Raw genomic sequence first — 21,583 nt, 5'->3', positions numbered from 1 at the left:
AGATGCCCCACCCTCTCTCGCTACCGGCACAGCCTTGAGAGCCATCAAGGGCAAAGATGTGAGTTAGAGGCTCCATAACAACGCAAGGGTTGGGTTCTTGCTGAGCCAGGACTAACTGTGAGCGCTGGGAACCCGATGCCAGACAGGGGGCAGTGTTTGCCCAGATGCTAGTGAATCAGGACAAAGGAACTTCCGTTTAAGAGCTGTAACTCATGGGACAGTGGGTGGGGAGTGAGGGCAGAGGATGGGATGGGAACTGGGAGGAGGAGAGTTATGGGGGGGGGGAGGAACAAATGTAATAATCTGAACAATAAAGATTTAATTTAAATAAATAAATTAATTAATTAAATAATAATAAAAATCTATCTCAGAGGGCTTGAAGATGAAATGAATATGTAAAGTGCCAAGCCCAAAGCAAGATATTCAGTAATGGTAGTTACTATTTATACAAAATAAATTTGTATTATAGAATTGTGCCTCTGAAACTTGTATAATTTTGTTAACCAGTGTCACCCCAATAAATTAAAAAAGGGAGGAATAAATAAATTTGTGGAAATACATAAACATGGAGTAAGCCTTAATTTTTCAAAGTAAATTACATTGTAAGAAAGAAAGTAAATAGTTTTAAGTGTGTCTGTGGAGACCAAGAAAGCTAAAAATGTACTTTGTAAAGTAGCTAACAGCCCTGGCCGGTTTGGCTCAGTAGATAGAGCGTCAGCCTGCAGACTGAAGGATTTCAGTCAAGGGCACATGCTGGGGTTTCAGGCTTGATCCCCAGTAGGGGGTGAGTGGGAGGCAACCCATCAATGATTCTCTCTCGTCATCATTGATGTTTCTATCTTTCTCCCTCTCCCTTCCTCTCTGAAATCAATAAAAATATTCTTTAAAAAGTTGCTAACACAAAACCAAGTGCATATAATATTAAATGGAGTAATGAGATTTCCCTTAGAGATTATAAAATCAATACTTGATCTTCCCCTTAAAGATGGTTCTCTCCTAGAGTCCACATCTCAGCAAAAGGTACCTCCATTCTTCATTCGCTCAGGCCAGGAACTTTGGAGACCTCCTTGAGTCGTTCTTTCCTCTCAAACCCACATGCAACTCATCCGTCAGTCACATCCTTCCAGCATCTGGGCCCCTCTCACAACCTCCACTGCCACTACCAGGTCCCTGGCTTCTCCGGCTCCTTCTGAATGAGTAGGACAGCCTCCTAACTGGTCCCCTGGCATCTGCCTTGTCCATTTCTAACCAATTCTCTACACAGCAGCCAGAGTGCTCCTTTCAGCCCTAGCCAGTTTTGCTCAGTGGATAGAGCCTCAGCCTGCAGACCAAAGGGTCCTGAGTTCGATTCCGGTCAAGGGCACGTACCTCGGTTGCAGGCTCCTCCCTGGCCTGGGCCCTGGTTGGGGCTTGTGCAGGAGGCAACCAGTCGATGTATTTCTCTCACATCGATATTTCTCTCTGTCTTTCCCTCTCTCTTCCACTCTCTAAAAATCAATGGAAAAATATCCTCGAATGAGGATTAACAAAAACAAACAGTGCTCCTTTCAAATGAAAGGCCAGGTTTCCCTGTTCACAGCTCTCCACCAGTTCTCCATCTTCCCTGGTAACTTAGCAACCGTGTCAATTCAGAGTCTGAAGCGTGAGGTTCTGTCTGAGCTGGCCCCTGTTCCTCCTCCTGGACTCCTACCATGCCCCTCCTCACTCTTCACACATACCAGCCAGGGCCACCTCATACGTCCCATTGTCAGAGGGAACAAACTTGGCTCAAATTGTAACACCGTCTTTCTTTTATTTTTTATTTTTATTGATTCAGAGAGTGGGAGAGGTAGAAACATCGATGATGAGAGAGAATCATTGATTGGCTGCCTCCTGCACGCCCCTTACTGGGGATTGAGCTCACAACCAGGCATATGCCCTTAACTGGAATTGAACCTGGGACCCTTCAGTCCACAGGCTAATGCTTTATTCACTGAGCCAAACCAGCTAGGGCTCTTCTTTCTTTTCTTTTTTTTAAATATGTTTTTACTGGATGCCCATTGCACAAAAATTTGTGCACTCAGGGGTAAGGGGGTCCCCTCAGCCTGGCCTGCCCCCTCTCACAGTCTGGGACCCCTTGGGGGATGTCCACCTGCCCGCTCCCTGTGGGGAGCGGGCCTAAGCCACAGTTGGACATCCTTAGCGCTGCTGGGGAGGCGAGAGAGGCTCCCACCGGCCGCTACACTCCCAGCCATCAGCCTGGCTTGTGGCTGAGCGGAGCTCCCCCTGTGGGAGTGCACTGACCATGACGGGGCAGCTCCTGCATTGAGCGTCTGCCCCCTGGCTGTCAGTGCACCGCGTCAGCATCATACTGTTAGGGTTAATTTGCATATTACCCTTTTATTATATGGGATGGATTGTTTTAGAGAGAGAGAGAAAAACACTGATGTGAGAGAGAAATATTGATTGGTTGCCTCCAATGCGCACCCTGACCAAGCACTGAACCAGGTGACCTTTTGGTGCACGGGACGGTGCTCAACCAGCTGAGCCACACTGGCCCAGGCCGCACCTTTATTTTTTTGCTTTATTTTTCTCCATAGAACTTACTACCGTGAGACATGTTATATATTTGCTCTTTGGTTTAGTCTGTCTCCCTCCATTAGAGTGTAAGCTCCACGAGGACAGAGATTTTGCTTTAGTCACTGCTGTTCTCCCAGTGCCTGGCACAGCAGTGGTTGTTGAAGTACAGACCGTCTGAAAGAGGACAACTGGGTGGCTCTCCAGGTACAACTGGTTGCAGTCCGGGCAAGGGTTTGCCTTAGCTCTGTCAGTTCTACCAAGCAGAACTGTAATACCTGTTTTGCCACCATCCTGTTGATCTGATTGACAGCTTCGCAGCTCCAGAATGTATCTGACTTGTCCATATATCCAGAGTTAATCATATTCTTGGGAATTGACTCGTGCTAACCTGGCTCTCAGTATTCTGATGTGTAAGTCAGATGCAAATTTACTGTTGAAGTGTGTACCCTCTCAAAGACTGAGGTGCCACATGGGGACACCCATTCCTACCATAGAGGTACTTGGGAGACTCAATTATAAATCAAAATCTGTGACCATGGAATCAGAGCTCAGTCAGTGGATTGGAATGCGCAATTTGAAATATACGTCTGAAGCTCAGAGAAGATGCAATATGGGTCTGGGCTAGAGATATATCATATGCTGAGAACAGTACCCATCTCGGGGAAACTGCTCAATCATTGTACACCATGCATCAGTAGTTCCACACAGTCAGTGCCAGGTGAGGTTGCCTGACCCTTGTCAGGTCTTGGGCAGGTGTATTCCAGTTAAAGTGGTGAATGTCAGTGGGCTTGCTTATTGTCATTAAATATTTGACTTGTGCATTTGGCAGCTCTTCTTTTGCCTCCATGCTCACCATAAATCTTGTTATAATTTGGGTTTCCACACGTCCTGCCTGACAGGAAAGGGTGTATTAACCTAAGAATATGAAGTTCCCATACTATTGGCATAAAATTTTAGTAAATTAATAAACTGGCATCTTTGGCTATGATTTGGGTTCCCGTGTGGTGTGAGAATGTGCTTATATGAGGATAGGGTACCCACTGTATTTCTCATTACGAGTGAATAACTGGCGTGTAGTGGGAATAGTGAATCTCATTGAGCTTGGGCAGAGTGAGCACATCCCTGAGGAGTGTAAGGGCAGTTGACTTGTTGACAATCAGGTTTTATGACAAGGGCTGAGGATGAGAGAAATGAGACTGCTTTTCCCAGAGTACCATCCTCTGGCCATGTTCTGGGAGGCGAACTCTCTCTTGAAATAATCCCTGTACAACAGTAGCCCTAGAGTCCTACAGAGGATTGCATATTAGAAATATCTCTTGGGAAAATAGTTTGAGAAAAATATATATCAAAACTATAAAATCTTTTCTATCTTTGACCCAACAATTCTTCCTAGTAAGACTCTCTCCTAAGGGAATAAACCAGATTATGAGAAAAATCTATACCTGTGACAGTACGAATCTCAGCATAATTTATATTCACCCCAAATTATAAGCAGCTGATACGTCCAGCAAGAGAAGTCATTATGTAAATTATTATATACTAGAGGCCCGATGCATGAAATTCGTGCATGGGTAGGGTCCCTATGCCTGGCCAGCGATCAGGGCCGATCTGTGGGGCGACTGGCAGGCCAATCTGGGGGCCCCCACTGGCACCTGCCTTGGCCACCTGCTCGCCGGCCCCGCCAGTCGTTGCCTCCCTCTGTGGGGAGACCAGCAGGGTGATTGCAGGGGGTGGCAGCTGGTGCCTGCCTTGGCTGGCCTGGGGCCTGTGGGCTAGGGGCACCTCCTGCGTTGAGCATCTGCTCCCTGGTGGTCAGTGTGAATCATAGCGACCTGTTGTTCTGCAGGTCGTTATGCTGGTCAGTCAATTTGCATATTAGCCTTTTATTATATAGGATAAGTTCACTTTAATCAATACAGCTACTAAAAAGGATAAAGATTGTAGCAGTGGCCTTGGCCAGTTTGGCTTGGTGGTCAGAGCGAAGGCCAAAGCGTCACGGATTAGATGCCCCTGTCAAGGCGTGCACACACCTTGGTTGTAGGTTCCCCGGCCCCGAGAGGAGCATGTGCAGGAGATAACCAATCGATGTCTCTCTCTCATGTCGATGTTTCTCTCTCTCCTCTTCCTTCCTCCTTTCTACTTTCTAGAAATCAATGGAAAAATAATATCCTCTGGTGAAGATTAAAAAAAGATTGTGGCATTGTGGGAAAATGCTGGTAATTAATACAGACCAAAAAAATCAGTATACATAGTACTTAAACAAAGGTTTATATTTAAACTAAAATTGTAACTATTAGAATTTGTATTTTTAGTTGGAAAAATATTAAAATACAGGAAAGGAATGTTAAATAATGGTTGTTGTAGTGTCCACCTCGCAGTTGCCACAGGAGGCAGCTTGGGTGCATGACTCAGATACACAGCCAGGAGGAGCCCAAGGGCAGACTAGCTGGCCTCCTGGTTGCAGTCCGGGCAAGGGTTTGCCTTAGCTCTGTCAGTCAGTTATCCTAGACTTTGGGGAGCAGTAGGTCTCTGGACTGCGGGTTTCCTCTCCATTCTGGGCATATCCTGGGATTCTTGCTGATGACCAAAAACCAAAAAATGACCATCAATGAGGTGTTTGCTAAATACTCTCCAAATATGAGCTCAACCATGTTTTCTGCCTTAGTCATTCCCTTCTCTACTTTTGCAAATGGTAGACTTTGCCAAAATAAGTAGTAACATGGTCCCATCCCTTCTCAGGAAAATGCGTCCATGCAGGTCAAAACCCATGCGTTGTTAAACTCACAGCTGTTCTAAAGCAGTAAAAGGTGGAGAAGAAGGTGACCACATGCATGATTTGACAGGACAGATGCCTGCTTGGCAGTCCTTTTGGGAAAGGTTGGCACTTTTTCATAATTGCCTTCAACATGGGGTCAGTATTCTGATAAATGCTGGGTTACAATTGCTGAAGATTTCTTTATGGGATTGTGCTTGGCAGATGGGACTTTAAGACCCAGTCCTAAGGAACTGTACACTTAATTAGTAACTGAGTCTAGCGGGACTGGGATTTTGTTTTCTGTTTTGTTTCTAGGGTTCTCAGAAGCGAGCTGTCACCACCCCAGAAACTCCCCTAACAAAAAGGAGGGTGTCTGCCCGCAGCCCCCAGGTCCTCCTCTCACCATCGAGTTTCTCTCCAAGGTAGGAATTAATTCGGCTGCCAAAAAGCCTGCCTGCCCTCCCCTTTCTCTGGTTATCTGGTGGAGGCTAACCCCACCATTAAATTAAATGGGGGGTAACTTATTGAATGGGGTGGACGGACACCCGCCGCCGTGAACTGGCTGGAGAGCCTATTGCCCTGTGCCCTCCCTGCGTTCTCTTCCTGTGTGGAAAATTACTGTTTCTTACAGTAATTCAGGAAACTCACTTTCCACCCACTTTTCTGGGGCTCGTTTCCTAGATCAGGAACTGATATCTTGACTGGAAACAACCTGTCTATTCAGGAGTCTGAGTCCTCCCAGTCCGGCCAGCGGAGGCGCAGCGCCTTTCACCTGCTTCTCTGTTAGCCCGTGTGTCGTTGGGTTTCTTTTTCTTTTTTTCCATCTAAAGTAGTTATTTGTTTTTAAAAAAGAAAAGCACATATCTTTGTTCATAATGTTGCATAACCTGTTATTGTGCCACCTCAGGTTACAGCTGGCTTCTGAGAGTTTTCTTGTCACTGTGGATCTGCACTGACTTAATTGGTGTTTTGTCCCTGCAGCCACTTCTGCACGCGAATCCACAGAGATCATACGTGATTTTTTGAAATCCGTAAATGACAGGTCTCGTATGAGAGAATTCCATAGGTGAGGGCTGTGCTGCATGGAAGAAAGGTTTGTAGGATGCGGCTGAGGAACAGAACTGCTAACTGTCTAGGGCAGGGGGGGGGAACCTTTTCTCTGTCAAGGGCCCTTTCAAGGGCCATACAAAATTATCAACTTAAAAATGAGCCTGCTATATTTGGTCAAACATTTAATTAACTCACCCCTAATGCCTTGGCAGGGCCAAATGATCTTGCAGGCCTCATATGGCCCGTGGGCCAGACGTTCCCCACCCCTGGTCTAGGGACATGCTGGCTGCTAGGGCCATCACCTCCACTTTGCATCACTTCTAGGCAAGCAGAGCTTAAGATTCCTGTTGTTTAGAAAGGAGGTGATGGCAGTCGGGCAAGATGAGCCGTCACTGGGTTCTAAAGGACAATTGGACTTTCATGTGGTCCACTGCTGCTTTGGGGAGTTGTCACATTTTTTAGAAGCGAACTTTCTAGACTGACAAAGGCGCCTGTGAAATTTGGTGTATAGAAGTGGTTCTCGTAGGTGGGCCAGCACTACTACAGTGGTCGTATCTCTGAACAAGCAGTCCTTTGAAACCTGTAGATCTCTGTACAGCTGACCTCATGTGAGTGTTTCGGCGCCTTAAAGGGCCGGCGGTCACAGACATCCCACGAGCTTGGCAGGGAGGGGCTTGCAGAAGTCAGGGATACGCTGCCTAGTCATTTTAAGTGCACGCTAATAAAGCCAGCATCAGAAACTGGTTCTGTAATTTATGAAAGTCACTTCTAAATTATTCAGGTGGAGGCAGCCCTGGAGATGGAGATAATTAACTGAGTCATTTTCTGTAGCCTCTCTGTGGAAAGACGGAACGATGGCCCCGCTCGCTGTGGGGCCCACGTACAGCTGGTTCCTGCAGAGTTTCGGAGCATTAAATAAGCCTGTTTTAAATAGACCTCTGCGCGTTATGTTCACAGCCAAAGGATTAGAAGGCCTCACTGTCATCTAAGCGGGGAGCACAGTCAGTGTTCTTGGAGGTGTACTTTACCCCTGGGGAGTAGAAATGTGAGAGCATGTCAGTTGAGCCTTGCAGAATGGGAATTGTTCACCAGCTGACCAGATTCATTACCTCTCCACCGCCACGGACACTGGGAAGTTTGTTCATTTCACTTAACTTCATTTTGTTGTTGTTTCCACCTTGAACTATATGGCGAGGGAATATATACATGCACAGCAACCTTTGGCTTGTCCAAAGTTCCAGGCTCTGACGATGTTCTAATAAATGCTAAATATTCACAAGAAGGAAAGAAAATGGTACTCGAAGTTTGCTTTCTAATCAGTTCAGAGTTTGGGTTTCGTTTCCTTTGTTTAGTTTTAAGCCAGGAGAACGACCTTATAAAATATCTCTCTGTCTCTAAACTTCTCTAACATGGTTGGGATTGCTCAACTCGGTCTTCCTCAACCCCTCATTCCTGAAATTCCTTAAAGGTCTGGGGATGTCTGACCCCATTAAGCTGATTAGATTTACAAACCCCAGCTTGATATCTCTCCAATCCCCATTTCCAAAAGGCAGCCTCATTTCCTACCCTCTCTTTACGATGAACACAGTAATGTTCATTCTTTTGCTTCCAATTAGTGCTACTCCCTCCCAGAAATACAACTCGAGAAATAACCGCGGAGAAGTGGTTACCTCCTTCGGCTCAGCACAGGGAGTGTCTTGGTCCGGGAGAGGAGGAGCCGGTATCAGCCTGAAGGCCTTGGGGTGTCCAGAATCACTAACTGGGAGCTACAAGTTCATGTTCCAGAAGCTTCCAGATATTCGAGAAGGTGATTGTTTTTCCCTTTGGAATTCTGGAGGACATAAAACCACCTGGAAGGGTTTAGAGTAAGGAGCAAAGCGCCACCTAGGCTGCAGAGCAAGTCCCAGGGTTGCCTTTGAATACGCAAGTTCGCAGGTGTCCTCTGGGGCCCCTATTAGTGCAGGGACATGAGATGATACTCTCAGTAATTCTCCCAAGTGACTTCCGTTTGCTAAAGAAAAGTGCTAAAGGAAAAGCACATAACCATTTCCCAGTAACAACTACTTGAACTATGTAAAGGAAGCCAATTAAAGTATTAAAGCAGAAACATTTATGGCTTTTTCCTGGTAAAGAATGGGCGACTGTCCAGGTTGGCCTTGACTTGCCCTGGTCCTCACGGATGACCTGAGTAATAGGAAGGCTGTGGGTGGGGACCATGCTGCCCCTGGGATTGTGCCACGAGACCCCCTGTGGCCAGAAAGAAGGCCAGCTTCAGCAGCAAGTATCAGGCAACTGGCTAGGGCTTTAGAAAGTGTAAACTGGCCGGATCTCCTAAGCACCCTTCCTGCTTCTGTAAAATGACTGGCGTTAATGTTTGACAATGTGCTGTGTTTTCTCTTTTTGGCAAGTGCAATGTCTTAAACACAATATGTTTTCCCCTTGGGATTTCAGTTCTGACCTGTAAGATAGAAGAACTTGGCAGTGAACTCAAGGAACATTACAAGATTGAGGCTTTTACTCCTGTTCTAGTTCCAGCACAAGTAAGAATTGTTCCAATAGTCCTTCCTGATTAATACTATATTGTTTAATCCCTGGTGAAAAGCATCCTCCTATGTCCCTTTTCACTTCTTGTCCACATGCTAGTTAGAACATCTACCCTGGTTCGATTTGGTAAAATGGGTCCTTTTGAAGAAAGACTTAAAAATCCTCTCTGGTTTATGACACAGTCATTGTCTTTGCACTTGGGTTCGGATCCTGCACACAGCAAAGATGGAGGGCCTTAAGCATTCAGTGTCAGAATGTGAGGACAACAGCAAGGATAGGAGTTCCAGAAACGGGTTTCACAGTCTCTTCCTTGTTTGGTCTCTGTTGTTATGAACTAGCTGCTGCCAATAGTGTCTTTACATTGTGGTTTAATCTGGCATATGTGCCAGTGCATTCGAAACAGTGGTTCTCAACCTTCCTCATGCCGCGACCCTTTAATACAGTTCCTCCTGTTGTGGTGACCCCCAACCATAAAATTGTTTTCGTTGCTACTTCATAACTGTAATTTTGCTACTGTTATGAATCGTAATGTAAATATCTGATATGCAGGATGTATTTTCATTGTTCGCGACCCACAGGTTGAGAACCGCTGCTAGAGGGAGCTGTGTTCTAGAAGAGTCTTTAAGGAACCTCGGTCATGTTTTCATTCTGAGAAGAATGACCAGTTGGAGAAGATAATGTTGTTCGATGTGATATGAGGAAGTTTGGGAGGAACTGGGAGGAAGTAGTGGAGGGAGGACAAGGATGCATGATCTTGTGGGAAAAGATTAGACTTCCTCAGTTTGCCCCAAGGAATGGGAACAGGACAGAAAAAGCCACAGGAAGAGAAATTTCAGCTCAATTTAACGAAGAACTTCCGGTTAAGAGGCAGTAAGCATAGTGTGTGGTTAAGGATATGGCTGTAGAGCAGGGGTGGGGAAGCTTTTTTCTGCCAAGGGCCATTTGGATATTTATAACATCATTCACAGGCCACACAAAATTATCAACTGAAAAATTAGCACCATCCCACCCCCCCAAAAAAACACACAATTAGCCTGTTATACTTGGTTAAGCATTTAATTAACTCACCCCTAATGCCTTGGCAGGGCCAGACCAAATGATTTTGCGGGCCTCATACAGCCCATGGGCCGGATGTTCTCCATCCCTGCGATAGAGCCAAACTTCCAGGCTTCAAAGCCAGGCTTCACTCACTGTTTAACCTTGACTAAACCGTGTCTCTGTTGCTCAGTTTTCTCGTCTGTAAAATGGGTGCAGTAATAGTATCCCCCTCGCAGTTGTTGTGAGGACTAAATGAGTTAATACACGGAAGCCTTTAGAACAGTGCCTGGTATTTAGTACGCTCAATACATGTGAGCTATTAACAGCTACAGCTATGCAGAGATGCAGTGGGCTGCTCTCGGGGTGTGCGGGCAAGTTCCCCTTCATAGAGATGCTCAAGCTTAATGGTGCCACTTAGAGGGTCTCAAGCATTCGGTGGGCAGACTGGACCCCTTTAAGAGCTCTAACACCCCTGAGAGTCGGTGATGACGCTCATCACTAGCGTAAAATGATACCCGCCAAAATAAGGTGTGTTGTTACTTGGGTTTTGCTTTGCTATTCACCCTGTTGACTTCAGAAGATGAGCTTCTGTCCCGGCGATTGTATCGTTCTTTTGTTGCAACCTTCCTTCCGCAGGAGCCTGTCACGCTGCTGGGCCAGATTGGCTGTGATAGCAATGGGAAGCTGAACAACAAGTCGGTGATTCTGGAGGGAGACCGAGAACATTCCTCTGGCGCTCGAGTTCCAGTGGATTTATCTGAGCTCAAAGAATACTCTCTGTTTCCCGGGCAGGTGAGACGGGACGCGGCACGCTCTTTCTTCTGCAGTCTGTGTGCTGGGCTGTGGCTGGAGGAATAAGCTTTTCATTGCTGGCCTCTGCTCCTGGCCTTCACCTCCGCTGCCATGAGATGTGCCTGGGGCACGGGCCCAGCAGCGGACACCGGTGAGGGGATTCCGATTTGCCCTCGTGTGCTCTGATCTTGGCTCTGGAATCCGAGGCCCAGGTTCAGATCCCAGCTCCACCCCGTGAGGTGTGTGATTGTGGCCATTTTAGTTAGCCAGAGTGTCTTCATCTGTGAAATAGGAATAATAATTCTTACCTCACAGAGTTGTTGTAAAAGTTAGGTCATCGTGTAAAGCATAATTATTATTACTAATACAACCCCCTTAATTTGGTTTCTACAAAAATACTGCCAAGTTTACAATTACAAAATGAGAGTAGCTGGACAGTACTTTTAATTACATCAAAATAATTTATTCCTGACCTCTCGTTTATCTCCCCTGTTTTGCTTCTTGTCTTTCAGGTTGTAGTTATGGAAGGGATCAACACCACTGGCAGACAGCTTGTTGCCACTAAACTCTACGAGGTACACGGTCCCCCGCCCTCCCTGCAGGTCCCACGGCGCGGATATGCAGTTTGTCGTTTTTAAGAGCCTATTTACTTGCTTCTCAATTCTCTCTCTGGAGTGGGACCTGCTTCTAGGCCAGGGCTAGTAAACTGTTTCTGGAAAGGGCCAGAGAGTAAATATTTAATAACCACAGCCACAGACAACGTGTAAACCATGAGTGCCTGTGTGCCTATTACAAAATAGGTGGGAGCCAGATTTGGCCCAGGCCGCAGTTTACCGGTCCCTGCTCTAGGCAGTAATCTTCCGCAGATTTTCATAGGATGCAGGGAGAGTAGCAGACACCCGCTCTCCCCTCCTTCCTTAGGACACTCCCACTTTGCTCCCACTTTTTGCTGGGTGTCCTATGAGTTTGCGGTGACCTCCCGTTTTCTGGGTTTCTTTGTCGCTCTGAGCAAATACAGAAAAACGGCAGATAACATCAGCTCTGTGAGCCTTTAGCTCCATGGAGCCAGACAACTGCAAACATGCCCCGTTCGGTGCCCACCCTTTTCCTTACCAAGGCGATGCCTGGAGCACGACCTCAGTTTCGTTTCTCCTATTTTTAAGGGCGTGCCACTTCCATTTTATCAGCCCGCCGACGAGGACGGAGGTAAGTTTGGGCTCAAGCACTGCTGTGCCAACACTGACGGGGTGGGCCAGGGCCCAGAAGTGCAGTGCCGCAGGGATGGGGGGGCGGGGGGATGCCGCAGCGATGGCGGCCCCGTGGGAGGCAGGGGTCTGGCCCCCTGGGTTCTGAGCACAGGCGTGTCGTTCAGTGCTAATGTTAATAGGTATTTGAAGGTTGCTCTGAAAAGGGAAAACTAGGAGCTATTTAAAAAACAATTTCTTTAAATGTAATGTGGTCCCCTAGATTGGATACTGGAAAACTAGTGACATCCACATCGAGTCAGGAACCGTTAGCAGTGATATCTCGGCGCTAATTCCTTCCTTTTGACAAACGTTGGAAAGGTGCCGCCATCAGGGCCACTGGGTGAAAAGCATACATACAGCAACTCTGTACTGTCTTTGCTATAAGTCTAAGGTGATTCCAAAATAAAAGTTCATTTAAAAAATTAGATGAATTTCTAAGAGAGCCTAGAGTTGTTTGGTAACTAAACCAGATGGAAAAAGACAAAAATAAATTTTAACAAACTTTGCTTCAAAATATTTTAAAGCATTTTTTAAAAATATTTTTTTATTGCCCTAGCTGGCTTGGCTCAGTGGATAGAGTGTCGGCCTGTGGACTGGGGGGTCCTGGGTTCGATTCCAGGCAAGGGCATATGCCCGGTTTGTGGCTCGATCCCCACTAGGGGCGTGCGGCAGACAGCTAATCAATGATTTTCTCTTTCCGCAGGCCGACACTCTATCCACTGAGCCAAACTGGCTAGGGCTTAAAACATTTTTGTAAGGAAAGAAGACTATTAAGGATTCACAGTGAGATGGCCACCACCCATACACATTAATAGTGTATGAGGTGGTTCTTGGCGACAACATAGAATGAGGAATGAAATTTAGGAATTGATGATACTGTGCATTTTATCAGAAAACGTGTTTATGGCAGTATGAGTAGCATGGTGGTGTTAGGTCAGCTTCAGAGAATGAAAAGAAACGATAATGGTTGCCCTACCAGTTTGGCTTAGTGGATAGAGCGTTCGCCTGCGGACCAAAGGGTCCTGGATTCAATTCTGATCAAGGGCATGTACCTCAGTTGCAGGCTCCTCCCTGGCCCTGTTCGGGGCTCGTGCAGGAGGCAACCAATTGGTGTGTTTTCTCTCACATTGATGTTTCTCTCTGTCTTTCCCTCTCTCTTCTATTCTCCCTAAAAATCAATGGAAAAATAGTCTCATACGAGGATTAGCAAAGAGGGAAGAGAGAGAGAGAGAGAAAGAGAAAGAGAGAGAGAGAGAGAGAGAGAGAGAAGAAAGGAAAGAAGGAAGAAAAGAGAGAAAGAGAAAGAAAGGTGGCTGAGATGCCCAGAGCCTGAGCTGTGTGCCAGGGAAGCCTTTGGAAGCAGCTGAGTGTGGTGTCAGAGATGTTGTGAGCAGGGTGTGGGGCGAGGCACTCCTGGACACAGAGGAAGATGTGGGTCTTGCCCTCCGGGCACTTGCTAGTTGCCCTGGGTTTACATCTCCTGTAAGCACCACAGAACCAAATTTAACTTTGCCCCCTGCTCTGTATGAAACTTACTCTTCCCGTTGAGTTCTCTGACTCAGTTCATGGTATTGTTACCTGTGAATTTGTTATTTCTACGGCAAAGGGGACTTTACAGATGTGAACAAATGAAGGCTCTTGAGCTGGGTTTACCCTGGATTATCCAGGGAGGCCCAGTGTAGTGACGGGTCATTAAGAGGGAGGGCAGGAGGCTCAGCTTCTGAGATTAGAAATGTTAGGCTGCTGGCTTTGTGGATGGAGGAGGGGCCATGAGCCAAGGAATGTGGGTGGCCCTGGAAGTGAAAAAAGTCAAGGAAACAGATTCAGACCTCCAGAAGGAACACAGCCCTGCCAGCACCTTGATTTTAGGACTTCTGACCTCTAGAACTGTGAAATAGATGCGTGTTGTTTTAAGTCACTAATTGTGGTAATTTGTTGCAGCTGCATGTTAAGAAGTCCGGGATCTTTGGATTTTGTTGTTTTGTTGCAAGCTACCGAAACTGGTTCAGACCACCTTAAGAAAAAGAGCATTTGTTAGAGGAAGTCCAGGTAGCTCACAGACTGGACAGGTGGCTAGAAATCCAGGCTAGACCCAGAATAGGAGCTAGCAACTCTAGGTGTCCAGGTAGCAGGAATTCCCCACTGTCTCATTCGGTCACCTCTGCTGGAATAGGTCAGCTGCAGCCTTTTTTCTCTCCTTGGATCGTTCACCTTGAGATTCCAGAAGCTGGGAGGAGAGTAAGAAAGGCTGGCACCGGGTCACATGCCTGTCCCGTGGCCAGGGGAGGACAGTGCACCTAATGTACAGCCCCTCCCTCCCAAGACTGCTCTATGGAGGAGGCAGCTGGTTCTCCAAAGGAAAGCAGATGCTGTGAGGAAAAGGGCAACACAGGAGTGGCCAGAGCACAGCACCCCTGCACCCCATCCCGCAGCAGCTGCTCATTCCCAGCCTTGCACCCCAGCCTGTTCAGGGACAGTTTCAGTTTTACAAGACGAAGAGTTATGGAGACGGGTGGTAGTGATGGTTGCGCAACATTGTGAATTTATTTATTTAATACCACTGAAATGTTAAGATGGTTAAGATGGTAAATTGTGTTATATGTATTTTACCACAATAAAAAAATTAGGGGGAGCCCTTGCCAGGTGGCTCAATTGGTTGGCGCATCGTCCCATACACCAAAAGGTTGCAGGTTCGATCCCCTTTGGGGCAACGTAAGAGAGGCCACCAATCAATGTTTCTCACATCAGTGTTTCTCTCTGTCTTTCTCCCTTCCTCTCTCTCTAAAAATAAATTAAAACAAAACACCAAACAGCCTCGGGTGAGGATTTAAAAGAAAAGTTAGGGGGGAAATATAAACACATCTCACTTTGATCAGTACTCTCCTGGCTGCCGCTTTCCTCCTGCCACTCCCGTGTGCTGCTAGGAGTGTGCCTGTCATGTGGTCCAGTTATTTGCATACCCACCTGTGCACCTGCTGGTGGAAGATTCTGTGAGGATAGGAATGTGGTCTCACTCCTCTTGGGTTTAAGGAGACTCGATTGATTGAACCCTGTGGCATTCCTCCCTAATTGTCCTTTCTCCCACCGTCCCAGGATCTTCTACTCTACACCTTACCATCCTTTCTCTCTTAGATTTTGAGCAAAAGATGGTCCTGGTGGCCTGTGGACCATACACCACATCCGACAGCATCACGTATGACCCCCTGCTTGACCTGATCACCATCATCAACCATGACCGGCCGGACGTCTGCATCCTGGTAGGAGGCCCTCCGGGGACAGCTTCGCTCCGACAGGCAGCAGCGGGAAAACCAGCAGTTCTTCAGAAAAAGATCCAGCGCGGGTCTAAATTCTTAGGAAGCGTTTCGGATCCTCCTCCCTTTTTTTCTTCTTTCTCTCCTCCCTTTTAAAAAGTATTTTTTAGTTCTTCATCTGCATCTTTGGAGAGGTGTACATGTCCACAGGCCTTAATTTAATCTAAAAGCCCAGGTCTTCCCATCCTTCCATGTCTTTACAGGATCCTGGCCGCTGTGTCATTACTCCAAGCTCTGAACTGTCCTCTTTTTCAGTGCGAAGCACTGCTGTTAGCAGCGTGGTGGGTTTCCCTTGCTAGGTTTTAGAACAGTGGTTCTCAACCTTCCCAATGCCGCGACCCTTTAATATAATTCCCATGTTGTGGTGACCCCCAATTTCATTGTTACAAATTGAACATAATTAAAGCATAGTGATGAATCACAAAAACAATATGTAATTATATATGTGTTTTCCGATGGTCTTAGGCGACCCCTGTGAAAGGGTCGTTCGACCCCCCAAAGGGGTTGCGACCCACAGGTTGAGAACCGCTGGTTTAGAAGGTTAGAAAAAGCCCAGTATGGTAGGAGGCTGTACCCTGGTGATGGGGCCATGGCGGCCTCCCTGCTTCCAGGGCTCACGGCCCCTGTCTGATCTTGGCTGGGGGCACCCACCCCATCTGCTAACTGTCCCAGGCTCTGCACGCAGCCTTGGCAGCACAGATGGGCACGGAGAAGAACTGCTAGGAGGGGTTATGAAGGCGCTCATGGACGCACGTGGTTCTGATTTGGTTCTTTCGTTTCTCCCCTCGCCCTCATCTGTAGTTTGGCCCTTTCCTGGATGCTAAGCATGAGCAGGTTGAGGTAAGTGACTGGGATGAGGGGGGGGGTGGTGGATACTTGCATTCAATTGTGCCCTCAGTGTTAGTCATCTCCTTTTGTTTTATTTTATGTTTTTATTGTTTTTGTTGTTAATCCTCACCCGAGGCTATTTTTTATTTTGTTTTATTTTTTTTAATATATTTTTATTGACTTCAGAGAAGAAGGGAGAGAGCGATAGAAACATTGATGAGAGAGAAACATCATAGATCGGCTGCCTCCTGCCCACCTCCTATTGGGGATCGAGTTGGGCATGTGCCCTGACCGGGAATCAAACCGCAACCTCTTGGTTCCTGACTCGAGGCTCAACCACTGAGACACACTGGCTGGGCTATTTTCATCTCCTGGCATTACCCTGCATCTAATTCCTATAGCTAGTCGGGACGACATTGTAGTGGGAATTTAAATAAAGATATGGAATGTGAGGGCTTCGTTTCACCAGAATCCAAGGCCATTTGGAAGCTGGGGGAGGGAAATACAAATACATGAGTCCTGGTGCTCCTCTGTGACGCCTGACACCAAGGCCAGAGGGCGTCGGCACAGATGCAGGGAAGTCCCTTACACCGCTTCCCTCAGCTCTGTGGCCCAGTCCTGCTGTCCCTGATGCACTAACACAACTGGCCCTTCCCGGACACCTACCCAGACGCTCATCCTTTTAGTGTTTCAGCTTATATTCAAGAGGATTAATTATTTCCCGGTCTCCTTTCCTGTCCCCACTAGACCCCGCTCCTTGAGGACAGAGAGCTGTCCTCCTTTGCACCCGCTTCAGCTCTTAGCTCAACAGCTGGTACGTGGGGTCATCTAATGTTAAACAAATGAATCATCGCCAAATGTCCACCCTCTAAACCTTTTCTTGCAGAACTGTCTCCTGACAAGTCCATTTGAAGATGTTTTCAAGCAGTGTCTTCGCACGATTATTGAAGGAACACGAAGGTCAGAATTTAAAAATACTGCCTTAAGCTACCGAGGCTTCTCCTGGGCTTCCTTCCCATTAAAAAACTGAAATTGTTCAAAAGGAGGGGTATTTCATCTTTTGAACTAGGGATCAGATAGAACTCTTGAACTTCAAGTGCACAGACGCTGTATTGAGGCGTCTTTGTAAACCACAAAGATAAACACACTTGACGTTGCTCTTCCCTTGCTCGCTCTGTACTTCCTTCCTTTTCTCACTCCTGTTCGAATACACTCATGTTCCACGGAATCTTCCCAGGATGTTCCTGGGAAGTGTGTGATGACTGACAGCAAAATCCCGGGAGGCCCAGCCCTCTTATTGTGTGAGTGATTGTTGGGGTGAGCCCGAGTCCTTCCCCTGAGTCACTGCTTGCCCACAATTTGTGGGTATCGCCGGTGGCCAGAGCAGCCGTGGTAGAAACTCAGGGTGGGGATCTTGAATCCCTGCCATAGAGCTGGGGAAGGAGCTGTGGCAGGTCACAGGGTGACGGGAAGAATGTGCAGCTCTAAGTTGGGAGAAAAGGTGCTATTCCAGGAACAGTCACTTCCTGTCCCCTTTCCTCCGGGGCTGGGTTTGGGAGAGATTGGTGTAGGTGATAGATCGTCTCCGGGGATTTGCTTGCCTGTAGCTGAGCTCATAAAAAACCAGCATTCCTGAGGATAAGCTTTTAAAAACAAGTCCGCAACAAAGGTAGATTTTAAAACAAGATGTTTACTCTTCCACCCCTTGACCGAGTGAACTGATCACAGAGTCGATTAGCCTGAAAACTACCTTCCTGTACCGGCAGCACCATGGCCGGTTTGGTAGGCCTCGTGTGGGGGGGGGGGGGGGGGGGGGGGGGACAGCCCCTAAATGACCCAGCGTTGGGGGACTTGAATGGTGCAGAGACAGGCTGCGGCGGGAACTGCCTCTTCCTGCCTTCCTCCCGTGAAGATGACTCTGCTTCCCAGGTTTGTTGTGGCCCTGAGAGTTCATCAGACCTGGAGAGCTCGGGAGATAAACCCCGACAAACAGGAGCAGGGCTGCAGTTCCTGTGCTGTCAGCCCGAGGCCTCCTTGGGGACAGGCAGGACTGTGTAGCACGGCGCCCGGGGCTGGGTGCTTTCAGTGTGAGATGGGGTTGTTTGGGTTCCTCGCCCCATGTGGTATTGACAGCAGCGGTACAAACAAAGAACAGACCAGGCTTTGTTACCCTGGGGCAGCACCCAGCACCACCAGGCACTTTCATCTGCGGCCAGGGTGTGCCCGCGGGTAGGGAGGCTGCCTCACCTCCCCCCAAACAGTCTATAAACAGTCCTCATTTGGGGAATTTCCTTTTATTCCTGAGCAGTCGGAAATGCAGAGCATTAGCTGATTTATCAATAAAGACCAGAACCAGTGAGAAAGCACCTCCTCCCTCACGGGAGCCGAGCCTGTGTGAGGGCCCTCCCACCGTGATGTATGAGGTTGTGCAATCCTCAGCATAGTTGGAATTTTCTCTCCGAGCCCTCCCCCTGCTGCCAGTCCCTAACCCTGAGCAAGAGCTGTTTCCCCCTTAACTATTGCTCTTCCAGCGCCTACACCGAACCAGCGGCTCCACCTCTTCAAGCCCAGCTGTACCTTCGTGTCCATCAAGACAGAGCCCCTGGGGCCTGGAGCACAGGCTGTCCATTCAGGTTCCCCGGCCTGCTTGCTAGACTCTGGCACCAAATGGGTAGTCTTGGATAATTACAGTGAATTTTTCAGTGTCAAGGGGCTGTAACAATATGTAAAGTTCCTTTGGTCTCAAGCTTCTGATTTTCTGTTGCAGAAGTCTCAGTTCACATGAGCAGGGTGACATACAAGGGGCAAGTGTGACAACAGTCACCAGCACCTTTATCCTATACGAGGCAGCTTTGGCCATTGGCTGCATTTCGGAAGGCCACCCTTTAAGCGAGAGGAGATGGCAGTGAGAGTTCCTGGTGGGCTTTAAATAAGCCCGAGTCCGCTTTACGCCTGTTTGGTTTATAATAGGCCCCTCTGCCACGCACAGCCGAGGGAGCCAAGGAAATGGGGCTTTTTCCTCTTTGTGTGGCTGGGGAGGATAACAATTGCTCCCAGAGTTAAAGGTTTTTATACCGCTTATGCGTTGTAACACCCGGGATTCTCCTTCTGCCTCCATCAAAGGAAACATCTGTCAGCTATGCTTTTACTGTTGCTGTTAAATGTCTTTCGTTTTTACAAGGCTGTCTGCTGAGAAATAAGAACTGAGCGCATCGCTTCCCCAGGGAGGAGGGGAGGGGCTGGCTCTGGGAGAAGCCAATCAGGTTTCCCCACCGCTCTGCAGCCCTCTCAGTCCTGGTCCTGGATGTGGCTCTGTGACCCAGGGCTTGATCATTAGGAGGCTGTGGTCTCCAGGTCTGATTAATGTGCCGGGTCCCTCAACAGGCAAGAGCTCTGTCCCGAGACTTAACGCCTTTAAGCCACATCGTGGTTTCAGCTCTGGCTCTGAGGCTCCGATCCTTTGGTCAAATCCTGTCTTTCTAGACCAGGGTCCTCAAACTTTTTAAACAGGGGGCCAGTTCACTGTCCCTCAGACCGTTGGAGGGCCGGACTATAGTTTAAAAAATAACTATGAACAAATTCCTATGCACACTGAACATATCTTATTTTGAAGTAAAAAAACAAAACGGGAACAAATACAATATTTGTATTTGCATGTGGCCCGCGGGCCGTAGTTTGAGGACCCCTGTTCTAGATTTTCTAGATCCTAACTTCTCTACCAAGCAGCAGTCCCATCTTCTCCTCATCACAGAGAGCCTAGAGAATGCATCCTGGGTGACTGCTCCAGGTCAAGGTGGATGTGTGAATGAGCACAGATTGTCCCACGGGAAGTGGCACCTCTCTTCATAGGAGAGTTCGGTTCTGAAATTCTTCCCTGGAAGCAGGGTCTGTACAGCCCTGATGTTTTACTGTCGTCCAGTTGTCCTCACTAACCTGCGCTCATTGTTCTCCCTCTTACGATTTTATGACGAAGTAGCTCCGGTTCCCACCTCGTCTTTGTCCCCTCGTTGAGAGATGTGCACCATGAGCCAGTGTACCCACAGCCGCCTTTCAACTACGATCTGCCTCATGAGGACAAAAAGGTAACAGGTCCCCTCCTTGACCAGCAGGCAGCCAGAATTGAATGTGCCGCAGGTGACCAGCTCTGTCCCCGAAGTGGAGGTGAAGATGCCTTTTTGGGGCATGCACAGGGCCTGAACCTTAAGCTACTACTCTTTTAAAATATATATATATATATTTCTATTGATTTTATTTATTTATTTATTTATTTTTTAATATATTTTATTGATTTTTCACAGAGAGGAAGGAAGAGAGACAGACAGTTAGAAACATCAATGAGAGAGAAACATCGATCAGCTGCCTCCTGCACATCTCCCACTGGGGATGTGCCCGCAACCCAGGTACATGCCCTTGACCGGAATCGAACCCGGGACCCTTCAGTCCGCAGGCCGACGCTCTATCCACTGAACCAAACCGGTTTCGGCTCTATTGATTTTAGAGAGGAAGGGAGAGGGAGGGAGAGAGAGATAGAAACATCAATGATGAGAGAATCATTAATTGGCTGCCTCCTGCATGCCCCTGACTGGGGATTGAGCCTACAACCCAGGCTTGTGCTCTGACCTGGAACCAAACCATGACCTCCTGGTTCACAGGTTGACGCTCAACCACTGAGCCACCCCGGCCAGGCTTAAGCTATTGTTAGCAGGCACTTGTGCTCATAAGTTACTGTGTGCTGGTTTGGGCTCCCTAAGCCCTTAGAGACCCCTTCAGTCCGCAGGCCGACGCTCTATCCACTGAGCCAAACCGGTTAGGGCAAGAGACCCCCAACTTTCATAAGAAGTTTTGAGCTTGGTGTGTAAATGTGCATCTCAACCCCTTCTCATTTTAGCGAGTGCAGTTTGTGTCCGACCCCTGCAGCCTCTCTATAAATGGCCTGGTCTTTGGCTTGACGTCCACGGACCTGCTCTTCCACATGGGGGCCGAGGAGATCAGCAGGTGAGACACACATTCCAGCCCCAGGCAGGACAGCAGGCCCTCCACCACACCCTGGGGCCGTGGGAGGGGAGCCGTTGGAGCCTTTGTTTCTATTAGCACTTGTCTCTACTATGTTTGAGACCCCAAAGAACCTTGTTGTCTGCATTTGATTTATGGTGATAGAAGTTTATCTGCTTTTCTTCTCCCACATTTGTGACCTAAATAAGGGTGGGCGTCCCCGTTGGTGGAGGATGACCTGTGAACTTTGGAAGCTGTTCCCCACCAGAGCAGTGTGTTGCTCTGCAGAGAATCAGCTGCAGCCAGATCTGTGCGCGTAGGTTCTGCAGTCTGTGGACATGGGCGTGTGCTTGTTGGCGGAGAGTTGGATTGTGAGGGTCACGCCGGCTATGCGCTCCCTCACTGGTGCAGACGCTGCGTGCTCTTGCACAACCCAGCGCTGGCTGTCATGGTTTTGACCGGAGATT

The 21,583-nt window shown here is 47.9% G+C and overlaps 1 protein-coding gene across 4 annotated transcripts in view; it reads left to right on the top strand.

Moving 5' to 3' along the window:
- POLA2 (polymerase (DNA directed), alpha 2, accessory subunit) overlaps window positions 1-21,583 on the top strand; it is a 31,981-nt gene that overhangs the window by 7,570 nt on the left and 2,828 nt on the right. For 2 of the 4 annotated variants that reach the window (XM_006771596.2, XM_006771597.2), the window contains exons 5-15: window positions 5,630-5,736; window positions 7,981-8,171; window positions 8,816-8,904; window positions 10,583-10,738; window positions 11,251-11,313; window positions 11,902-11,944; window positions 15,118-15,242; window positions 16,098-16,136; window positions 17,011-17,084; window positions 20,101-20,206; window positions 21,013-21,119. In XM_006771596.2, the coding sequence (XP_006771659.1) occupies window positions 5,630-5,736; window positions 7,981-8,171; window positions 8,816-8,904; window positions 10,583-10,738; window positions 11,251-11,313; window positions 11,902-11,944; window positions 15,118-15,242; window positions 16,098-16,136; window positions 17,011-17,084; window positions 20,101-20,206; window positions 21,013-21,119 (1,100 nt within the window). Of the gene's footprint in view, window positions 1-5,629; window positions 5,737-7,980; window positions 8,172-8,815; window positions 8,905-10,582; window positions 10,739-11,250; window positions 11,314-11,901; window positions 11,945-15,117; window positions 15,243-16,097; window positions 16,137-17,010; window positions 17,085-20,097; window positions 20,207-21,012; window positions 21,120-21,583 lie in introns of all 4 variants that reach the window. The other 2 variants (XM_015569063.1, XM_015569064.1) reach the window with 1 other exon arrangement.

Source organism: Myotis davidii, unplaced genomic scaffold (genome assembly GCF_000327345.1).
Source record: "Myotis davidii unplaced genomic scaffold, ASM32734v1 scaffold425, whole genome shotgun sequence".
Taxonomy (NCBI): Eukaryota; Metazoa; Chordata; class Mammalia; order Chiroptera; family Vespertilionidae; genus Myotis; species Myotis davidii.
Note: the sequence above shows the minus strand (reverse complement) of the source record. Positions and strands in the feature narration are given on the sequence as shown.